General features: G+C 37.1%; 1 protein-coding gene across 2 annotated transcripts in view; it reads left to right on the top strand.

The window, feature by feature from the left end:
• EML4 (EMAP like 4) overlaps positions 1 to 15,398 on the top strand; it is a gene marked incomplete at its 3' end in the record, with an annotated part of 162,809 nt that overhangs the window by 71,170 nt on the left and 76,241 nt on the right. For both annotated transcript variants that reach the window (XM_079720477.1, XM_079720476.1), the window contains exon 2: positions 4,314 to 4,496. In XM_079720477.1, coding sequence (XP_079576603.1) covers positions 4,314 to 4,496 — 183 coding nt within the window. The remainder of the gene's footprint in view (positions 1 to 4,313; positions 4,497 to 15,398) is intronic.

The following is a 15,398-nucleotide window of genomic DNA, read 5'->3' as shown; positions in this document are numbered from 1 at the left end:
TTAAGATAGTCTCTGTTCTAGCTTTTATAATCAATGAGTGCAAATTTAAGTTAATTGCCTTATGCTCTGATATGTTCCTTTATGAAATTGGAATACTGTGTCTGAAGGAAACTTGCTTTAAGAAATTAAGCTTCAGGGCTTCCCTGGTGGCGCAGTGGTTGAGAATCTGCCTGCCAATGCAGGGGACACGGGTTCGTGCCCTGGTCCGGGAAGATTCCACATGCCGCCAAGCAGCTGGGCCTGTGAGCCACAATTACTGAGCCTGCGCGTCTGGAGCCTGTGCTCCGCAACAAGAGAGGCCGCGATAGTGAGAGGCCCGCGCACCGCGATGAAGAGTGGCCCCCGCTTGCCACAACTAGAGAAAGCCCTCGCACAGAAACGAAGACCCAACACAGCCATAAATAAATAAATAAATAAATTAAAAAAAAATTCACGACATATGTCAATATTTAAAAAAAAAAAGAAATTAAGCTTCAGAAGCACTGTATATTAGCTTAAATATAAGTTTAAATAACATGTGAAAAGTAACATATGATACATTTTTGTGAAATTCAAATAATATAGAAATACACTAAAAAGCAAAAATTTCCCTTTACTCTTATGCTTCTAATCTCACTCTCTGAGTCAAAAGTAACGCAATTACCAGTTTGATGTGTATGCTTCTAGACTTTTTTCTATGTGTACATTATATACGTTTATAAATATGAAGTTTTTTGTTTATTTTTTAGAAGTATGTTTTGGTGTGTGTGTGTGTTTCAATAAATTATTTAGTACATGTTGTTCCCCAATTTGCTTATTTACTCCACTTGAGTCGTCTTATAGATCTTTCAAATTTCTGGTTTATATACTTATTGTTTTTAATTGCATGGCTTTCTGTGGTGTGAACATATAGCTTATTAACTCCATCCAGGGACTTTAGGTCATTTCCAATTTTGTAGCAATAATAGACAGTGTAGTAAAGAACACCACTATACAAAATAGTAACTTACTGAACCCTCACTGTATGGCAGTGCTGTGCATTATTTCACCTAATAATCTCAAACCTGAGATAAGTACTAATTAGCATGAAAAAATTACATGAGGAAACCAGTCACAGAGCTGGTAAGTAGCAAACAGATTTTTTCAGGCAGTGTAACACCAGAATTTATGCACAGTTCTACTTGCCTCTGAAAAGGTGAAGGTCCAAGATATTAGGAAGATGTTAAGGGTTTCAGGGCTATAATCAACTACTATGCCACTTTGCATCTCTGTTGTTGCTGTTGCCTTAGCTTGAGTGACCCTGTAATTGATCATTCAAACTGGGAAAATTTAGAGAGAAAGAAGGAACATTATGATAATATTTTTACTGAGATAGCAGACATGTTCGTCCTGGACAAATAGAGACACATGAACACCTTACTCCTAGCCTAGGCCACCTTCACCTTTCACACGGGTTACTGCGTTAGCCTCCTGCCTGCTCTTCTTACATTTACTCTTATTCTGTTCCAATCCATTCTCTCACAGAAACCAAAATAACCTTTTTAGAACAGAAATCTGATTATATCACTTCATAGTTTAAACCCTGTCTGGCTTTGTGAAAGAATATATTTATTCGGTCCTCCTGTGATTATTGTTAAGATGCAGCATGAAATAGAGTAAAGGGCACTTAAACTGTGAGTCAAGAGTCCTCTGTTTGAGTTTCAGATATCAAGACTAGTTTGGTGACCTTGGGCAAGCTATTTAACTTCTCAAGCTGTTTCCTCAAATACAAAATACAGATAGACAGAGGAGAGGGATGAGGTAATAAACAGGAAAGGTACTATATAAATGCAGGACATTGTTAATAGTTAACTTTTTGCTTGTTATGGCCTTTGAAAAATTGTTCTTGTATCTTATCACAGTATCTAGCGGTTGTGGTAGGATTTTTACAAGCTGAACCACCTTTCATGTGACTGTCCAAGTTTCACAAAATAAAAACCTTAGTGATTTTTAAAAAAATCAAAGTCTGTAAAAGTTAAGTGACTTACCAAAAGTAAAAGCTAGTTACCATGCTGGTACTAAAACCCAGGACTATACCCTTGGCATTATAGTCTGATAATCTTTCCACTAGCCTTTGCTGCCTTCTCAAAAAAATTAAGGAGATCATGTGTTTATAAAAATCACATAAATATTTTACCTGTGATTATAATTTAGATATATAACCCATCTTTTGTAAATTAAGAACAATTTAGAAAGGCATATCTGTATAATTCACTGACTTAATCAGGACCTTTGGCTTACAAGTGATGGCTTGTAAAAAGAGAGTTTATTAGGTTACATAATTAGCTAAAAGAAATATTAGCGTAGCTCTCAGAATTGAAGGTCAAGGGCTTCAGAGACTAGAACTGGAACTCAGGGCTGACCAGACTCTTTATCACTGACAGCCCTAGGTCTATGTGTCCTTATAGTTGATAAACCAAGAAGGATGGGCTACACCTCTCTCTCTGAAATTTGGGAGGACTCCATTTGGCCTAACCCATATCTCACAGCCATTTTATGCTAGTATTAGGTTGAACCATATGAAATTACCAATAGTCCTATTTTTACCAACTAAAAAGGTCACTTCGTATGCTTCAACCTATTAATAGTGCAGGGTGGTAGAGAGGAGAATGAGGCATCATAGATTGACAGCCCTAATGGAACCTCAAAAACTGGTGGAGTTCCACAGAACAGCTGGTGTTCTACCAGAAGAAGGAAAATAGGAAAGTATTCTGGGCAGACAAATATAATAGTAACCATAGTGTAACACATACAGAGTATGGATCAGCTAGAATTCAGCTAGAACACTCTGGAAATGAAAAAGACCTCAAATATAAAAATTTCTAGAACAAGAAGCTGAATTGTTCTTATTAGTCCTTTTCTTAAGCATCTCAAAGTTTGACATATCTTCCTTTTATGTAATACATGGGCCCAAAGCTCTCAAATGATACCTTTTGTACTTTGCTGTTGTATGTTAAACATTTATTGAATGTCAAACATGTCCTGGGTACCTTCCTCATAACAATATTTAAAGACGAAGAAACTGAGGTTCAAAGAGGTAAAAAAACTTTCCTAAGATTACACAACTGATTAACTGTGGTACTAGAATTTGAAGTCTAAATTGAAGATAAAACCCAACTTTTCCTTCCATTTCAGTACTTCTCCAAATATTGTCATTGAAATACCTCTAAAGACAGAAGAGAGTACATATGTATGCCTGAGCTGTCTGTAGGCATATAAGGTCTTAAATATGAATATGCTTAGGCATATAAGGTCTTAAATATGAATATGTTTACTGCTCCATAATAAAGGGTGATAACTTTGGCTTTAAAATGCTGGGGGTTTTGTTGTTGTTATTTTTAACTCAAACTTTGAGTTAAATTGTCAGCTTAAGATGTCTGGCACATTATCTCAGTATGAGAAAAATGGCACACTATGGCTTAGTGTGTGAATGACTGACCCAGTATATCTCACTCAGGTCAAACCATTCTTCTGTGAGAACCTAATTTCCCCCCTGAATTTTCCTGCTTATAGTGAATTAGCCAATAGCAATTGATCTTTTATAAACATTTGGATTCAGATTGATCCAACAAAGTAGTGTACTCTCAAGTTACATAGCTTTGGAAGTAGTTTGTAATTGCTCTGTTACAGCTAACTTTATTTTTTGTCATTGTTCTTGTTACATACCTAAGGCAGATATTAGCTATGTGCTGTATAGAAACCACCTTTTTTTTTTTTTTTTTTAAGAGAGGTTGAGGCATTGGGGAGAGAGAAGGAGCAGCAACAAGTCTTTTACTAATTATGTAGCCATATTGGGGGGGGGAGATTGGGAGTATAATAATAAAGATAGAAGTAAAGAATGCTTTCTGATCATTGATGCTGAATCTGATACATAAAGCAAAATTGAAGTGATTTGTACTCCTTATTTTCGTAACTAATTATGATGATATAATAAGTAAGAAGGATGCTTTGAATAGTTTACAGTCTTGCAAGTTTCCACATGTCTACAGAGTGATATATTTAGGGAACATTTTGGTGAAAAAACTATTAAGGTGATGGTATAATATATGGAAAATTTGACCATGGGAAAATTTTCATAATTTTAATTATATATCAGCTGTATTAACTTTCACTATTTTAAATTAGTTCAAGTAGCTATGAAAATCTTTACAGAAATTAATCTGTGCAAAAACAAATTTTTTTCAATTTTTCTCATCTTTTAAAAGACTTATCTGGTATAGTTTTTCTAATATGTCATTAGATTCTTTCTTAAGAAGTTTACTTTAAAAATATTCCATATTTTCTTTTCTTTATAGATGATAGTATTTCTGCTGCAAGTACTTCTGATGTTCAAGATCGCCTCTCAGCCCTTGAGTTACGAGTTCAACAACAAGAAGATGAAATCACTGTGCTAAAGGCAGCTTTGGCTGATGTTTTGAGGCGTCTTACAATCTCTGAAGATCATGTAGCCTCAGTGAAAAAATCAGTCCCAAGTAAAGGTAATTAAGTGTGTTGTAAGTAGGAAGAGTTTTGCTTTTTGCAGCATTTTCTTTGAAATAATATATTAAACGTGTATTTTTTCAGTGACATTAAGATTGGGAATATAAAACTATAGTTTCTCTTTTAGATTACTTATGACTATAGTTTATTTTCCATTTCCTTTTTCTTTATTCCTAAGAAATTCTGAAAGTTTATTATTTTAAATTGGGAATTTTGGGGTAATGCCACTGACTGTACTTACTGGCTTTTATGTCATAGTGTTTGTGTGAATTTAGTATCTTTCAACTACATAACAAACTTACTGAGTGCAGAGGGGATGGGATGAACTGGGAGATTTGGATTGACATATATACACTAATATGTATAAAATTGATAACTAATAAGAACCTGGTGACGCAGTGGTTAAGAATCCGCCTGCCAATGCAGGGGACACAGGTTAGAGCCCTGGTTTGGGAAGATCCCACATGCCGCGGAGCAACTAAGCCCGTGAGCCACAACTACTGAGCCCTCGTGCCACAACTACTGAAGCCCACTCGCCTAGAGCCCGTGCTCCACAACAAGAGAAGCCACCACAATGAGAAGCCCGTGCACCTCAAAAAAGACCCAACACAGCCAAAAAATAAATTGATTAATTAAAAAGGAAAAGAGAACCTGCTGTATAAAATAAAATAAAATTCAAAAAAAAATTTACTGAGGGCAGGAACTGAATCATCTTTTTGTGTCTCCCATAGACTCCACATAGCAGGTAGGCACTCATACTTTTTTTTTTTTTTTTTTTTTGCGGTACGCGGGCCTCCCACTGTTGTGGCCTCTCCCGTTGCAGAGCACAGGCTCCGGACGCGCAGGCTCAGCGGCCATGGCTCACGGGCCCAGCCGCTCTGAGGCATGCGGGATCCTCCCGGACCGGGGCATGAACCCGTGTCCCCTGCATTGGCAGGCGGACTCTCAACCACTGCGCCACCAGGGAAGCCCACTCATACTTTTTAAATGAACTCTCTTATCATTACAGAAAGGATTTAAAACATTATAGTTCATATAGCTTCATTCTAAGCCTTCTGTGGTCATTAGTCAGCAGAATCATGAAGAATTTAATTTAAACTCTGAAACTTACTGCCAACCCCAGTTCAATGGAAATTTTAACTTCTAGACATTGGGGATTTTCACAGACTGAAATAAACTGTTATCAGGACCTTGTTACTCTGAGTTTGGAGCAGATGTCATGTAGCCTTTCTCTTCCTCCAGCCATCCAGAAGGAATCTTAAATTCTTTCACATTAATCAAACAGTCAAACATATCATTTCATATATCTCACTGATTTCTTGGTAGAGTAGATGGACATAGGCATGATTATCCCCATTTGGCAATGGGAAAAGGAAAAGATTCATCAGCTTACCTCTCTACTGTAATACGTCAACTCAGATGATTAACCTAGGGAGGAGTCTTACATAACTCCTAGGTTTTAGCTGGAGATTAGATAGTTAACCAGGACATGAGGAGCAGATGTGGAAGAAAGATTGTGAATTCAGTTTCCGAATGTTGAGTTTGAGGTATGTGTGGTGTATAGATAGATACATATTGATAGCTGAATTATAGGTTTAGTGCTCAGGCTGGTCTTGGTTAGGAATAAAAATTTGGGAATGTTTAGCTTATGGATGATAGTTGAAGCCATAGAAGGAGGATGTAACACAAGAAAGTGGCTCAGGATAGTTCTTTCAGGAGCTCCAATATTTCAGCATAGCAAAGAAAGAGTGATTCATGTTGCCAGCTGCTACAAAGAGGTCAAGTAAAACAAAGACTGAGAGGTGACCATTGGATTTGACATTTATGAGAATATTAGAAACCTCTCCAAAAGGAATTTTAGTGGAGTGATAGGATTACAAATCTAATTGCAGTATTTTGAGAAGCAGGAATTGAGGAGAACTCTGGAATTAAGAGCAGCAACTGTAGCCAGCCACTTTTTTCAGAAAATTAACCTGAAAGGGGAAGAGGGTAGTAGAAGAGGATGCTAAATTGAAGACCAGTTTTAATTATTTTTATTTTTTAAGACGTTATAGATTGGAGCAGAAAAATACATTGAGGACAAAAAGGCAGCAGAGAGGAAGATGATGGTGGGGGAGGGGTGGTGGTAATTGAGGCAAGTTTCCTGAAAGTTTGAGAAGGGATGTTAGAGCAAGTTAAAAACTATTAGTCTTAGATGGAAAAAAGACTACTTCCAAATAGTGATGCCCTTTAGGAAAGTAAGGCAGTTCCTGGCTGGTGAAAAAAAAAGGGAGTCGACATTTAGAATGGTTAGAGAGTAGAGAATGGAAGGCCACAGACATGAAAGAAATGCTCAGGGACCCTGAGGGTACCGGCTATCGAGGTGTGAAACTTTGAGGGAGGGGCATTCATTCTGCCTGGTTTTCTGATTCCCATTCTCATACCTCCCACCCTCCAGCACTCCAGGCCTTTGTGTTAATAGTGGAGAGTTAGATAGCAGGATGGTTCTTTTCCATTACCGGTTAGTAAGATAAATGTGTCAGTGGCATGGGATAAGTAAGGGACCTGAGAGTTTGGCAAAAGACTTGATTGAAACCACTTCGGTTAATAATGTTATAAGTGGGTTTTTAATTTTTTGAGAACCAACTTTGAGGATTGCCAAGATCAAGCCAGGAAAAAAAAACTTATTTGGTTATAAATTGATTTTTCTAAGAGGATTCTAGAGTTGTTAGAGTATTAATGTATACAGGCTTTACAGGGAAGGTAAACTGTACATAAAGAGAGAAGAACAGGTTTCTATAATTAATATGTGTACCTTCAGCTTCTGGCTCTATATTAAAGTATTTTTAAATCCTATAAGACAAAATGACATAGTATTTGGTTATTATCTCATTTTAAAAGCTTATTTTAAATAATTTGTATTAACCTACAATTTTAAAAAAATTTTATTACACTAAAACAATAGTACATTATAATCTTGTGTTGAGAAAAAATTAAACGTTTTCTCTCATTTATTTACTAAGGTATTTCAGTAAAGAAATATTTATAGAGGGCCTCCCTGGTGGCGCAGTGGTTGAGAGTCCGCCTGCCGATTCAGGGGATATGGGTTCGTGCCCCGGTCCGGGAGGATCCCATATGCCGCGGAGCGGCTGGGCCCGTGAGCCATGGCCGCTGAGCCTGCGCATCCGGAGCCTGTGCTCCGCAACGGGAGAGGCCACAACAGTGAGAGGCCTACATACCGCAAAAAAAAAAAGAAATATTTATAGAGAAATTTAAAGACTGCTCTTTTTTTAATTTGGCATACAGACGATATTTTGTATGATACATCAGTTCCTTAGCACCTACCTGTTTCAGTTTCATGAAATACAAATACAGTTTAAATAGCTGGAGTTCCTATCCCCTAGGAACATACTTTCTGTAAGTTGTCCTTTCCTAGTTGTCATTCATAATTCCTTTGTCTGTAAAGTGAATTTAGAATCAGTTTTGTTACAGGCTCTTTAGTGGAGATTTATCCAGTTCTGGAGCCACCTGCAGCTTCTACATTGGAACTTTTTCTTTCCACATAGTACCGGCTCTTACTTCTTATTAATATCTTTATTAATTAGAGAGATACTAACTTCCTTTCCATTAATTCTATGTGATAAGTTTACTTCGACTGCCGTTCTTATGCTGATGTGGTTCACATTTTGAAATGGAGTCCACTAGTGAATATTCTTTAAGTTACTTTGTTACCTTAGACACAGTCTTTGAATTGCTGGATATAAAATGGATTGCTGGGGAGAAGACTGATTATATAATAATTTGGGGAAATATTATTTAAGAAATGAGCATAATTCATTAAGGAGTAACCACTGGATTTCCCATTAGTGAAAAAACTTGCCTGACCAATTATGTTCTCTAATATTGATATTAATGCATCAAGAGAAATACATATTTAAAGTTTTGTTAATTTTATTATTTGCAATTCTAAACAGCTTTATCTTGAAATTTATGTATAGTATACTATAGAAAGTAATTGGAAAAGAAATATTAAGTGATTCTTCACTATTGTCATTTGTATGTAACCTTAAAAAGATCAACCATCAGTTTTGACAAAATAGGATTCATATATTAATGAATAAACACTTTAAGCAAAGTATTTTCTAACAAATGAAAAAAATTTTTTTTGAAAAAAATTTTTTAAAAAACAATGAAATTATTTTGCAGGGATTTTGTATTTTCTCCTTCAATTAAAAAGTAAATTAGGGCTTCCCTGGTGGCGCAGTGGTTGAGAGTCCGCCTGCCGATTCAGGGGACATGGGTTCGTGCCCCGGTCTGGGAAGGTCCCACATGCCGCGGAGCGGCTGGGCCTGTGAGCCATGGCTGCTGAGCCTGCGTGTCCGGAGCCTGTGCTCCGCAACGGGAGAGGCCACAACAGTGAGAGGCCCGCGTACCGCAAAAAAAAAAAAAAAAAAAAAAGTAAATTAATATAATGTTATATGTCAGTTATACCTCAATTTTTTTAAAAAAGTAAAATCATTTCTGATACTGTAGAAAAATTTTATATGGAAATGTTTTAGTCCCTTGTGAAATTAGAATTTGTAGTATTCACTTTCACACAAATTACTGACAGGACAGTAATCACTACCATCTTCTTAAGATATTTAGAATTTCTAGAGGATTTTTCTTTAGAGGGGAGACTAAACTACCATGGATAAATAGGTGGAAACCTTTTATGAAGCTGTGGTTAAAAGTATAGGTCAGCTTCCTTATTGATGAAGACAACTATTACATAGTTTTGCTAGGTGGTGGTGATATGGAAACATGACTTGGCTTCAGGTATGGCTAAAACTAAATGTGTATGCTGATGGGTTAACGACATTCTCTGTCATTTCATAGTAGTATTGCCATTCAGTAAATGCCAAAATCAGAAATACACCTAACTAGTCATTTCAATATTTTTAGTTCTGTTCTTTTAGTTTGTCCTCTCCAGTGTGCCAGCGGTATTAAAAGCTAAACCCCATTTTTTCTTGAATATATTATGTCAGACACTTAGGTAGAAAGTTTTCCCAATAGTTTTTAAGGTGGCCAGTTATTTAAATTTCTCGTGTACCTTCTCTTCTGTTGGAGAATTCTTTCCTTTTGACGGCATATGTTCATAATATATGCACCAGTTGCAGCTGAATCCTTGCCAAAAGAAAAAAAATTACCTGTACTTTGGAGCAAAAGGGAAGGCCCAGGGAACACTCTGGCAGTTTTAACTGCCAGGAAGACAAATTATGTCACAGCTGGTGCCTGGGAAACCCATTAAGACCTCTTGGGGTGACCAAATGAATGTAATTTGAGAATACAACCCAGTGGCAATATGTGAAGACAAGCTGTTAGTACACAGAGGTATAAAAGCACAGGAGTCAAATTATCTGAAGGTGGCAAACTGTCATTTTAAACCAGGAAGCTGCTGGTAAACCAGAAATATCAAGCACTATGACTGCTACTTGAGAAATGAGAGAGCCCAGAGGCAGAATTGAAATTTAGAGGATATCAGTTCTCCCCAAAAAAACATTCCTAATTATATAGACTATGGGATAGTGTAGAGGCACAGATCTGTATCATTTGGCTCTTACTCCAAATAACATTTGGGAGAAGACAGGGTTTGTCATGAGTTTGCTGTAAATGTTGTTAATAAGTAAATTACATTAATCAGGTTAGAAGGTGTGAATTTCCTTGGTGGGGCCCTTAGGCTAAAATGATTCATACTTGTGGTAGGGGGTGGGAGAGTATTTTATTATTTTGACAACAGATCAAAGACTTCTAAGCTGCTCTTTGTATATGACAGTAAATGGGTGAATATTGCCTCAGACCAGGCAGCAATTACCATTTACAGAGCTCCATTTCTCTATGAGAGTCAAATGCTCTTTGGTCATTTCTTCTCAAAATATACTTAAAAAAAATGCGTCAAGAGGACTAAAGTACACCTTCCTGTGAAACGAGGAAAGGAGAAAAGTACACATAAAACTCTAAATGGAAAAGATAAAATGTGATGAAGTACATGTAGTCCTCAATCTTTCCAAAGAATGAAGCAAAGTAACTGACAGATTGAAAAAGGTGGCACGGAGCTTGAAAATGTGAAGAGAGTGGAAGAGGTATGCAGTTGGAGCTCTGGGGTATATGATAGGGAATCTGAGAAAAAAGATTTTGAGTGTTAACTAAAGTTCTTCCTTCATAGACCATCTTTACCCTTCTCCTGATAAAAAATTTTCCCATTCTTTAGGGCCTCAAATTAATTCCTGAAAATGATCTATTTTTTGTCTCTTGTTAGAATTGTTTTAAAATTTTATTATATGTTTCTTTTGGTATATATATTTGTTGCTCCCGCTGGATTATAAACTGTTTGGAGGCAGGGACAGTTTCTTACATAACTAGCCTTAGAATGACTCAATAAATGTTTGTTAAATTAAATGTGGGAAAAAGAAAGTTATAGAAGTAGGAAGTTATTTTAAAAATTGCTCTTTGGATGGAGGGATTGGGATAGATGCAAGAATAAGAGGATATTACAGATGAGGGTAGCAAGATGGATTTCACATTTGCAACATATGCAACAGTCCCTAGTGGTAACTTTACTATGTGACTCTAGAGTTCAGTGAAATTCATTAGCATTTAGGAACTGTCAGGCTAAGATATCAGAAAGTTCATCTGCTTAGGTCTATCATCAAGGAATATAAACAGTAATGATTAGTATTCTTATTTCATGATAAAGTAAGATAAAGTATAAAATTTATCATTGGCCTTCAACCCTGGCATTTTGATGGCTAAAACTGAAACTGTGATTAAAACTAAATTAGTACCTTCCTGGTTTATAGACTTTTAGCCTAAATTTCTCTTATTTCAGCTGGGTTGCTGCTCAGAAATTGAATTACTTTTGTACCTTTGGTTACTAGAGGTCACTGTTGCTTCCAGTCTTGCAGGCTAATCTTTGAGAGCGTTGTAGCTCAGACTTTGTAATGCCCAAGGCTTGGGGGAGAGGGATGTATATGTACAGACATACATACATGTGATGTATATAGCTAATGATGCATTCTAGTTATAAATTTGTGTACTGCATAATCTTTTTTATGCTCCTTTCTTCCAGTTAGGTTCCTAGTCTAAATTTCAAAGAATATACTTTAGACTTCTCAGGTGACAGTCATTCACCCACGTTCCTTTTTGTTTTCTGCACCTGCTTTACTTAACTCATTGCCTCTACCTTGGGAGATCATTCACTCTTTTATCCAAATACTAAGGATTCCCAGTACTGAGAGTTATCGGAAATTAAACTGTAGGATGGAAAATGACCATGAAAATCTTATTTTGGTCTTTTCTTGCTATTTATGTAAATATCTGGGGACCTTGATGATTTAATACTGTTCTCTGCTTAGAATTTCCTTTCCGCCTACTCCATCTGATGAATTCCTATCTGTTATCCCAGCAAAGCTCAAAGTGTCACTCTCCACAAGGCAGAATTATTTCTTTCCACTTACTTACCATTCCTTCTTCCTGGACTCAAATCTTGATTTCACCACCTATTACAGTATAACCTTGAGCACGTTAATAATCTCTCTAGGCTTCAGTTTTTTTCATCAGCAAAACTGGAATGATAATAGTAAATCCCTTTTAGGATTATAGTGAAGATTAAAGGACTTAATTATAAAGTACTTAGGATAACAGTGCTTAGCACTCAGCAAGTGCTTGATAATTAATATTACTTCACATCACTTACTGTATTGACAGTTGTCTCTTTCCTTCATCTTTTCATTGCACTAGACACTGTTTTAGGTGCTGGAGATTAAAGAAATAAAAGATACTGACTTTTGCCTCCACAGGGCCTTAGGTAAAGTGAGAAGACAGCTAAGTCAATAATTATAAAACTATATAATAATTGGTATTAAAAAGGTAAATTTAGGGTGTTGTGGGAGCTCCTAACCGAAACTGGAGTTGAAGGTTCCTTGCAGGAGATGAAATCAACATTCATCTTCCTTCATGGCCTTAACATCCACTTATTGGTGCCAGTTCTCAAATTGTTAATCTATATTCTAGACTTGAGCACTTAAGAATTATCTTTCTACTTACTAGATTGTACTGCTTATATGTCCCTCAGAATTCATAAATGAAAAATTTCCCCAAACTGAAATCATCATCTTTTAAGACCTAAATATTTCTTAAAACTGCCTCCTACTTTCCATTTATGCTACCTAGCTCTTGTTTCAGGTCCCCATCGTGCTATGCTTAGACCACTGCCCTGAAACCTGCTCTTCACATAGCCACTAGGATTTCTCTAAATGTAAATTGAAGTCCTTTTTTCAGCTTAAAACCCTTTGGTGGTCTCTATTTCCTATAGATAAAATCTCCATGATCTAACTCCTGCTTACCTCTACCATCTGGACTTTCCTCTACCATCTGGACTCTGCCCTTTCTTGTTCTACATTCTCACCACATAAAGAGCTTTTTGTCTACCCCGCCCCCATGCCATACACACTTACATACCCCACTTTGCTGTTACCTTCTTTCTGTTCCTTTACACACACTGGAATAAGATTCCAGTATTTCATCACCTCCCTTTTACCTGGCTATCTCTTACTTATTCCTTAAGACTTTGTTCTGCATTTTTTTCTAGGAAGCCTTTCTTGAGCTCTGTGTCTCTAATCATCCTTACAGAATTATGTGTCTTTTCTTTGTACTTTCATGATCACTTTGTTATTGTACTTACCCCATGTTTTCATTGCTTGTGTGATTCTCTTGCAAGATTTTAATTCCTTGATGCCCTGGCTCCCTTATATTCTCTTGAAAACAAAAGGCTAGGATAATAATAGGCCCTGAGTAAATATTTGATGGGTAGATGGACGATGAATATATGTTAATTTAGGCAAGCAGGGGTGACTAGCATATGCCAGAGAGAAGGACCATCCAGGTGCAGAGTGCAGGGGAGTAAAAGTACTTAGTTTAGGAGTTCAGAATAAACTGAAGCATGAGGTGTGAGGTTGGGAGTGTCAAAAAATGAGCCTCAACTGGTGAGGGCCCATAGTGAAAGGTTTTCTTATGCCTTGCTAAGGAATTTAGTTTTTATCCTGAGGAGACTGGAGATCCATTAAAGGATTTTAAATTGAAGAATGACAGGTAGAGTTACACTAATCCATTAATTCTAAGACGGCTATATTTCTTGCATTTTAACATCTGTTAAAACATCTGGAATTACAATGCATCTTACTATTGATTGTGTCTTACAGTTCTCATAAGTGACACTTCTTTCTAATGCTGTTTGTGATAATGGTACATATTACAATTGATGACATATTAATTCAAAGATATACAGCTTGTTTTAGAAAGATATTCTGGCATGGTGTACAGAATGCATTAAGAGCAAGGTAATAGTACTGCTAGAAGGGAGAATAGAGAAACTGAACATAGTCCGGAAGAGAAATTTGAGGCAGTAGTGGCGAAGATGCATTCATTTAGTCATTTAGATATTGATTAAGTGCTTTCTAGGATTCAAGCACAGTGCTAAGCATGGGGATATATGCAAGGATCACAAAACAGGTAAGGTTTCCTGATAGATTACAGATAATTATAAACGGCTAAGTCAAAATGGATTGTAGACCTCAATGTGAGGACTAAAACCATTAAAAATTGCACTTCCCTGGTGGTGCAGTGGTTAAGAATCCATCTGCCAATGCAGGGGACATGGATTTGATCCCTCGTCTGGGAAGATCCCACATGCTGCGGAGCAACTAAGCCCATGCACCACAACTACTGAGCCTGCGCTCTGGAGTCCACGAGCCACAACTACTGAGCCTGCCTGCCACAACTATTGAAGCCCGCATGCCTAGAGCCTGTGCTCCGCAACAAGAGAAGCCACCACATTGAGAAGCCCACGCACTGCAACAAAGAGTAGCCCCCGCTCATTGCAGCTAGAGAAAGCACGCGCGCAGCAACGAAGACCCAACACAGCCAAGAATAAATAAATTTATTTTTTTAAAAAGCATTAAAAACTCTGTAAGAAAATACATATAGGAGAAAATCTTAGTGTCCTTGAGTTTGGCAAAGATTTCTTAACTAGGACACAAACAAATACAAATAATAAGAGAAAAATCAATTAACTAAACCTGATCAAAATCTTAAAATCTATTCTTCCAAAGATTATCTTGAAAATAAAAGGGCAAGCTATATAATGGTAGACAGTATTTGCCAAACATATATTTGTCAAAGGAGTTTAACTAGAATATATTAAAAACTCTTAAAACTCAGTTATTAAGAAGACAACCCATTTGGGAATTCCCTGGTGGTCCAGAGGTTGGGACTCAGTGCTTTCACTGCAGGGGCCTGGGTTCGATCCCTGGTTGGGGAACTAAGATCCTGCAAGCCATGCAGTGCAGCTAAAAAAATTAAAAAAAAAAAAAAGAAGAAGAAGACAACCCATTTTAAAAAAGGCAAAAGATTTGAATAGACAATTCACCAAAAAATATATTTGTGGAAGTCAAATAAGTACATTAAAAGATATTTAACACCTTTAGAATTAAGATAATGCAAATTGGGGACTTCTCTGGTAGCACAGTGGTTAAGAATCTGCCTGCCAATGCAGGGGACACAGATTCGATCCCTGGTCCAGGAAGATCCCACATGACGTGGAGCAGCTAAGCCCATGCACCACAACTACTGAAGCCACCGCAATGAGAAGCCCGTGCACCACAATAAAGTGTAGCCCCCGCTTGCTGCGACTAGAGAAAGCCTGCACGCGGCCACCAAGACCCAATGCAGCCATAAATAAACAAAGGCAAATACATCTATCTCTATATATACTGTATTATTCCATTTATATAAAATTTTAGAAAATGCAAATTATAGTGATAGGAAGTAGATCAGTGGTTGCCTGGGGACAAGAGTGAGGGAGGGAGAGATGGATTACAGAGGGG

The sequence above is a fragment of the Hyperoodon ampullatus genome, assembly GCF_949752795.1.
Source record: "Hyperoodon ampullatus genome assembly, chromosome: 15".
NCBI lineage: Eukaryota > Metazoa > Chordata > Mammalia > Artiodactyla > Ziphiidae > Hyperoodon > Hyperoodon ampullatus.
Note: the sequence above shows the minus strand (reverse complement) of the source record. Positions and strands in the feature narration are given on the sequence as shown.